The sequence below is a fragment of the Eurypyga helias genome, unplaced genomic scaffold (genome assembly GCF_000690775.1).
Source record: "Eurypyga helias isolate BGI_N326 unplaced genomic scaffold, ASM69077v1 scaffold37723, whole genome shotgun sequence".
NCBI lineage: Eukaryota > Metazoa > Chordata > Aves > Eurypygiformes > Eurypygidae > Eurypyga > Eurypyga helias.
In genome coordinates, this window is record NW_010243985.1 from 6,421 (window position 1) to 14,390 (window position 7,970).

Below are 7,970 nucleotides of genomic sequence, written 5' to 3' on the forward strand. Positions count from 1 at the left end.
CTCTGGGCAACCTGTTCCAGTGCTTCACCACCCTCTCCAGGAAGAACTTCTTCCTGATATCTAATCTAAACCTCCCCACTTCCCATTTAAACCCATTACCCCTTGTCCTGTCACTACAGGCCCCTGTAAAAAGTCCCCCCCAGCTTCCTTGTAATATGCCTTGTGACCTGCCACGTGCTGCGAAGGATGGGAGCGAGGACTGCCCCTGGTAGCCAAAGCGATATAATGGAAAGTAGTAACACAACATTTCATTTGTTACACACCAGTAATCTTCCGGCGTGTTGTACTCCCCTCATCGGAGCTTCAGGTGGACCTATAACCTTGATATTCCCAGTGAGGTGCTAACGAATCTTTGTAAAACAGTGTGTGTCTTACTCCTCCCTGTCTCATCTATAGTCAGATGATAGTGTCAGGCCTCTCCAGGGGGTGTGCTGAGTCAGGAGGGATCCTCAGACTCCCGGAAATTTTAATTGGGGAGAGCAACGAGGCTGCGGGAGTAGGAGGCAAAGTGCCACTCTGCTGGGAGAAAAGAATAATTTGTGATGCAATGTGTTGCAAGGCACCTCCAAGGACGTGAGGAATGGTACAGAAAAGAGCGAAGAGAGTGGAAATGGGTATGTTCCGCTCGCGTGGTAATACGGGAATGAGGAGTGCTGCGGGATTGCGAGCGGGAAATGCTGGTGTGGGCCGCAGTGGGAACGTGGGGTGGTTGCAAGTTAGGAATAAGGGCTGCATCAGATGCCCTGTAGAATTAGCGGATGTCCTGCAGAGTGCAATGGATGAGGCTTTGCTGGGACTGCGTGGAACGCCCCAATAGCAGGATACTCTGTGCAAATCAGAGGTGCTGGAGCGGGAGTGTCTGAGCAGAGAGACCAGGGAACGGGCACTTAGGAGTTGTTTGGGTAATACCTGGCTGCAGAGATTACATTACGTGCTGTCAGCAAATGGCTTTTTGCTTAGACAAGAAGTGGAAATAGCGTCCCGTCTAGATACATAACTCAGAGTAAATTATAGCTATTGCCGAGCTTCTTTAGCTGTGCTATTTTAAAAGTTTAAATACAATGTTCCATAAATGTTTAATTCCACTTACAGAGTTTCCTAAATTTCTCTTCGGTGTGTGTATATTCCATACTTGTCTCAGTGCAGCCAGGAATTTTCTTGCTGCCAAAGTCCCACAGCATTTTTGGCTTTGGAGAAAGTTAAAACATAAAAAAACACCCTCGCTATTTAATTTTTGATGATACTACAGTAGCATCTAGCATCCGTTTGGGGCTGCTGCGCAGATTTGCAGTAAAAGTTACAGCTCCCACTTCTGTTTTGGGTTTCTCAACAGCATGATTTTACAGATGAACAACTTTGCTTGGAATATCCGTGTACTGTACCAGCCAAATGGTGTGAGAGTTGATGCGGTTAGTTTGGCACGGTTGTACTTCGTACCGAGCGAGGAAGATCGTTCGTCTTCCAAATGCAACGAGATGTAAGAGTTGAGACAGTTTTGTTCCTAGGATTGCATCTCCGCTGGGAATATCTGCTGTTGCTGTCGGTTAAGGACCACCATAATTCTTTTCACATATCAGTGATGCGTGACAGTGCAAGTTTATAGAGTACAGTTGCCTTCAGAAATTTTATTGTAAGCAGGTTTTCAGCTGCTTCTTAAACGATATAACGAAACCCTTACACTGTTCAGTTCTACATAGATGAGATCAGTGCAAGGTGGGACTTCAACACCAAAAAAGCTTCTTTGGGAGCCTTCCACTCTGTTAGTATAGCTGGCCGCGTGTTAGTGAGCGATGGGCAGCAGTAGTGTGGGTGCAGACCTGTATTTTGATTAATGAGCAAATAAATCCTGCTGTTTGGGTATGATCTGGTCTGTGGCTCTCTGCTTTGCATTGAGGGTTTACACAAGCCTTGCAATACAGGAAACTTATGCTGGCTTGCACAATTTCTAAACTACCCAGAAAGACTCCTTTAACTTCCTTTTCTTAGTGTTTCACCTCTTTTCCCAGATGTTAGATGACCTAAAGTTACGTGTTAGAGCAAGTCTCTCTTTCTTTAGGATGAATTGAAAGGCTTGCACTGATTTTATTAAAGAGTGTTATCAGACTAATTTAGCATAGTACCCCTTATTCCCTGAACTCCTTTCTCTTGTTCTTTGAGACAAAAAAATTCACATGCTTCCAAGAACAGCACTTTTCCCGCTTTATATCCTAGATAACAAGCGGTTCTTTGGTTAGTGTTTTAATGATTCTTTAATTAACGATTTCTTTGAAGTTCAGCTATGTTGGGTCTGACGTGAGCCACCCATTATCTTGCTTCAGAGCTAAGTTTGTAAGGCTACAGTATGTTGTTTTAAAATAACATCATGTATTTAAATGCAGCACATCAGGGTCACATGGAAGTCCATTCCTGATTTAACTCTCTTGACTGCAGAGCGGTTACATCAGTGATGAGACTGAGTCTGAGTGTTTTGATGAACTGTTTAGACAGCAGCGATCTGTTCCGGGATGTATTGACTCAGTGGTGTATTTAGTCAGGCCTTCTGGATGGATCTTATTGCTTATTAACTCGGCGTCTGCCTAAGGTCATCTGGGGTGTTCGTCTAAATCTGTCCTGGCAACAGGGAATATGCATCGGCCTAATTAATAAGCTTCCGATAAAAAGTATAAACAAAACTAAGGGCATTTTCCAAGTCTGTAAGTAGCTGGCTGAGAGCTTGGAAAATTTGCTGATCACGGACACATAAGCAACCGATGAGCTGTGTGTGCTGGTTAGCAAGGATCTGCTTAATCCCAGGTAAACCAGAGCCGGGGGGGCGTTGGCGCAAGTGTGAACTTCTGGCCTGACAGGGCTTAGCTGAGTCCTCGCTCTGTGACTCTTCCCAGCAGCTGGGACTTGCACAAGGTGTCTCCGGTTCTCTGAGTAATTGGAAAGCCCCGTAGTGGGTGACTGAGCAGCGGCAGAGCGGGCAAGAACAAACCATCTGTACCGTAAGGCTCATACGTACTTAACTGCCGTGTGTGGCATAATCTCACCTCGGAGCTATAGGACTCTCGGCAGGTGACCCCCGTAATTTACTGCAGAGGGAAGTGCTGTAACTGCATCGTGTGTTTGCGGAGATTAAAACTCTGCAAACAATCGAGCATCAGAATACATCCCTGAAATAGCTGCGGCAACTGCTGCAAAAAAACTAACCCAGCTTCTTTGGGAACCTAAATCTGGCTTTGGACAGGCTGTTTCTCAGTCAGTGGCTAATTCTTGGCAAGCCTGCTTGCCCAGGTTGGAATGGCAGGAGGTGTACATGTTTTAATATCTGTTTCACCTGTTTTTTTTGTTGTTGTTCCAACATTAAAGACAGATAATGCCTGGGAGATGTGAGTTCCATTCTCACTTTTCTTATACTGGCAGCTGAACTGCTGTAAATGCTAAACACACAAATTGTGTTGTCTTGCATGTGACTTCGCCATCTATTAAAATACACAAATACCAGATATTTCAGTGACTAGGCTGAGTGGTTTTCTCCTTTTGGTTTTGCTATTTTTTTTCTTGCAATTAGCAAAGTTTTGCTGTTTCCCTCTCCAGTAAGAGCATCATATTTAGTGTAAGACTTGCAGGTAAGGCTTGTGTGTATGGAAGGTTCCTTGAAAAATTGTTCATGGCACCAAACTGTCACAATACTGTAAATTATCATTGCACCAGCAACAGGATGCAGGTGGTCACAATGCTTGCTTGTGGTGTATGGGTAGGTCAAAGTTGAAATCTTCCTTCTCCTACTTCTCCAAAGATCATCATTAAATGATCATCTTTAGGGCTTTTCTAAATGTCTCAAACCTCATTTATCCAAGTGCTTGCCCTGGGTAGCGCAGTGTTTTGTCATCTGTTAGATCACACTGAGATGAAAAAGATTGAAACTTTGAGTCAGACGCCTCGACCTGGAAGAATGGTACGGGACTGAACAGATTTCAGGTTGGCTGCTATCAGGGAGGCTGGAGGAATTCAGCAGCTGCCCAGCATGACGGTTGCACGCTGAGCAGGAGAGACAGAGAACTTCTAATGAGAGAATAAGAATGTAGGATTATCTGAAAGATGTTGTGGACTAGTAGGACATATTCTTTAGATTTAAATATTTGTTCCATGACTACTTGTCCTATGGTCTTAGTTATCTGAGCTGATAAACGTGTCCTCCTGCTTGCTCTTTGCCAGCTATTCACAAATAAACACATTCGTGCTGGCCCCATTGATTACAGAAAGCCTGCAATGATCAACTGTAACAGGAACCAGGGATTTATCCCTGCTAGAAGGAGCCTCATTTACACCCTGGGGAAAGTGCAAATAAATGTGCCTACTTAAATGTCCACAGACGGGGCTTGTATATCCAGGACTGTGCGGAGCCAAATGTTGTCAGAAAAGCGGCCTAATGTTCTTGAACAGAGTAATTAGGTTCCCAGTATTTTTATTTTAAGCCAGACTCCTTAGCACTATAAGCAACAGCTTGAGAACTTGGCTGTGTCTCGTAAGATGCCCCTAATCCAAGGGCTAAAGCTGAAACGCAGTGTAATTGAGTTCAAGTGCTTCCGCCGTGGCTTCCACATAACTCGCATAACTGGCTTTATTGGCTGAAAATTTGTAAATGGTTGGAAAAATCCAAACTGTGATCGTACCAGGTCGAGCCACAGTCTGAGCTCCCAGCGTTCTTCTTAAAATGAAAGCAAAAATTGCTGGATTTTTCTGTACCTCTTTCAGGGTCCGTTAGCATTTCTGCTCTACTTCCTCACTCTCATGTGTAATAGTGTATTAGTCATAAACTAATAATCGGAGAGGATTTGGTCATCATTCCTACAGGAATTCAATAAGCACTTTCCAAATAATATTGTGATGGGGATGCTATAAATGCTCAGGCCCTGACAGCTCTATGGTCCCTCACCAAAGGTCTGAGCACGTTAAGTTATCCCACTGTTACCCCTTCCCGTCCATGTCATCCCTTGCATTCTTGCAGCTGCCTTTCCAGAGTGGAAAGTCCTGTCAAATTCTGCAACACCCTTGTCATTTCTACAAATAATTTCATTGCAGGATGACACTAAGAAAGTATTTTTTTCATCCGTAATTAGAACAGCAGTTCCTATCCAGGTTGTTGGGTTATCAAGGAATTTGAAGGCACTACCCATTTCCTTAGCATTTTTAATTACAAGTTGAGTGCTCTAAGGCTGAAAAATCTAATTTCCTCATTGAGATTCATTTTAGTACATGTCTCAAGTGCCTAGTTGTCACGTGTCATCAGTCTGATGACTTATATGAACAATTTTTGGTGTCTTAGCTCCATTCTTAGCAGGGGGATGTGCATTTCTTAAAAGTCACTGCTCTGGCAGATGTGTTATTGCCATGACTCTGTATGGCAGAGACCAAAGGATGTGAACAGCCCCACCCCAGTAAGTGATTTTCAGAGCAGACAGGTTTTAAGAAAATGTTTTTTCATCCATGTTGCAGGAATGTAACCCACTGGTGTGAGATCAGACCTGGAATCGTGAAATCCCAGGCTGGTTTGGGTGGGAAGGGACCTTAAAGCCCACTCAGTCCCACCCCCTGCCATGGGCAGGGACACCTTCCACTAGACCAGGTTGCTCCAAGCCTCATCCAGCCTGGCCTTGGACACTTCCAGGGATGGGGCATCCACAGCTTCTCTGAGCAACCTGTCCCAGTGGCTCCCCACCCTCTCTGTGAAGAATTCCTTCCTGATGTCCCATCTCAATCTCCCTCTTTCCGTTTAAACCCTTTACCCCTTGTCCTGTCACTCCCTGTCCTGATACAAAGTCCCCCCCAGCTTTCTCATAGGTGCTGTCCTGCCTCACGCATCATTTTCAGAAATGCCAGCCATGTTTTTCATGGGTTTTTTTTTAATCATCCTTACCAGTGTTCATGTCACAGGCAGAAGGATTCCAAGTGGGATTTTAAGAGTCTGGCCTGCGCGTTACATTCAAGCAGCTGGAAGAAATCATGGGTTTGGTTTACAAGCTGGGAACGCTGCCTTGGTGACTACTAAGGGAGACCAGGGGGAAGCTACACAGGGCATCTTGCTGCTACTACAATGAGCATTTTGAAATGCTCAGAGACAGCAGATACAGGTTTTTTTTTCCTAGGTGCAGCTGTCAATTATATCTGACAGAGTTCAGCTTCCTCGTAGATCTCTGTTACAGCTGTGTTTTTCAAAGCCAGGCTCACTGCAGCAAAAGGAGCTGCTTGCTGCTTTGCTGTCTTCAAAACTGTCTATTATTTTGGTGCCTTTCTGCAAGTCAGTCTTTTTTGAAAGCCAGGTACCAGCTGTGGGTGTGGAGCCCTTGAAAATGTGGACTTTTAGCTCTCTTGAAAAATGTATCCCTTAGGTCTATAAAGCAAATCAGCCATAGCAGGGGTGTTTTTCCTAATCCACAGATAGAGAAACTTTCAGACAACAGCCATTGATCACACCAAGAAATCAATATTCCGTGCCCGTCAAGAGCCAATACCTTCCATCCCGTTATCATCAGGCAAGCGATCCCTTTGGAGCCAGCGGGATACTTGTGCTGTAAGTCAACGCTACAGCAACAGACCTGCTCGTGGGAAACAGGTTCGGCTGCCTGCCTGCTGCAAACTCGTCCTCGGGGAAACTTGGAGCAGCATCCCGCACCCATCAAAGCCGTACTTACCTCCTCTAGGAATACTCAGAAGTGCCCTGGCTGAAGACACGGTCTGTGGTGACCCAGAGGAGCCGAGGCAGAGACCTTTGACCATCCCCGCTTCACTCTTTCGCACCCCCGTATTTCTATCTAACCCTCTTACCCCGTCACAATTTCAAATGGTGGCAGATCTTCCCGCTTCAGCTTCTTCTTTTTGCCCTCACCCTCTTCTGCGTTGTCGGGCTCACCGTTCTGGGTGTTGCTGGGCTCCTCCTGCTTTTCGGCCATCTTCTTGAGTATGGGGGTATTGACTTATGGCCACTGGGAAAAAGGGAGAGCAATTTCTGAGAGCTCTAAGGGAGAGGAGACAGCAGAGGGAGGAGGGAAAAACAGAGCTGGGAGTTCCTGCGCCAGGCACAGTTGTCGGGAGCTAAATATGGAACAAAGCAGCAGCGACAGGCTGGATGGGGTAGGATGACCCAGGGCTCTCAGATGTCGCCTCCTTCCCTTCCTTTCTCTAGGTCTTTTTAACAATCCCTCTTGCTCCCCTTTTAATTTAAAATTAAGTGACGACTTCACTGTGGGCGGGTTGAGCAAGGCGTGGAACATCCTGGAAGCATGAGGATCTGTTTATCCATCAGTGTGACAGATAGCTGGCAGGATGCAGAGCTGGCAGCTTCCCCATCTACCACCTTTTGCCAGTTCATTATCTTGCTGACCTTGAAGGACCAGTTTTGGCTCAGGGGAGAGGGGCAGTTCTGGTTTGGTTTGCTGAACAATCCCCATTCTTGGTGGATTTGGCCTCATGTGATGCTCCCCCAGGCCCAGCGGGAACGCTCAGGGGAGCGGGAGACGTGCCTTTCCTTCCACCCTACTGACACCAAAACCAGGAGCTGAACAGGGTAAAACTTGCTTGGGGAAGCTGCTGTCAGATTGTACTGGTGTAAACACAAGCCACAACTTTTCCCCCAAATATTTTCGTCAGCCTTACGGCTGGGGCCGCGGTTCTGGTGCAGGGCAACCCCAAGCGCACGTGCTGAAAATCAGCCCGTCGCGTAAGTTTTCTCCCCGTTGCCGGAGCGTTTGGGAAGCGCCCAGCATACCGGGAGCGGTAACGTGGCTGGGCAGGAGGAATCATTGGAAAAACGCTGGGCTTAGCGCTTCTCGTGTTCCTTTGTGTTTTCACCTGTGCCGCCGCAGAAGGTGCGGCTGTTGAGTTGCGCCGGAGCCGAAGAGGAGAGGGGTGAGCGCCTGGGGGGGGGTGTGATGAGAAGTGAAGTGTGCGTGCGTACGCAGTAGCGACCGGGGCCGGCGTCAGCAGCG

General features: G+C 46.5%; 1 protein-coding gene across 1 annotated transcript in view; it reads right to left on the minus strand.

Annotated features, from left to right (window-relative positions):
• APOBEC2 (apolipoprotein B mRNA editing enzyme, catalytic polypeptide-like 2) overlaps window positions 1-7,144 on the minus strand; it is an 8,992-nt gene extending 1,848 nt beyond the window's left edge. Inside the window, exon 1 of the mRNA XM_010149598.1 lies at window positions 6,811-7,144. Coding sequence (XP_010147900.1) covers window positions 6,811-6,935 — 125 coding nt within the window. The 5' untranslated portion in view covers window positions 6,936-7,144. The remainder of the gene's footprint in view (window positions 1-6,810) is intronic.
• Window positions 7,145-7,970: the final 826 nt, after the last annotated feature.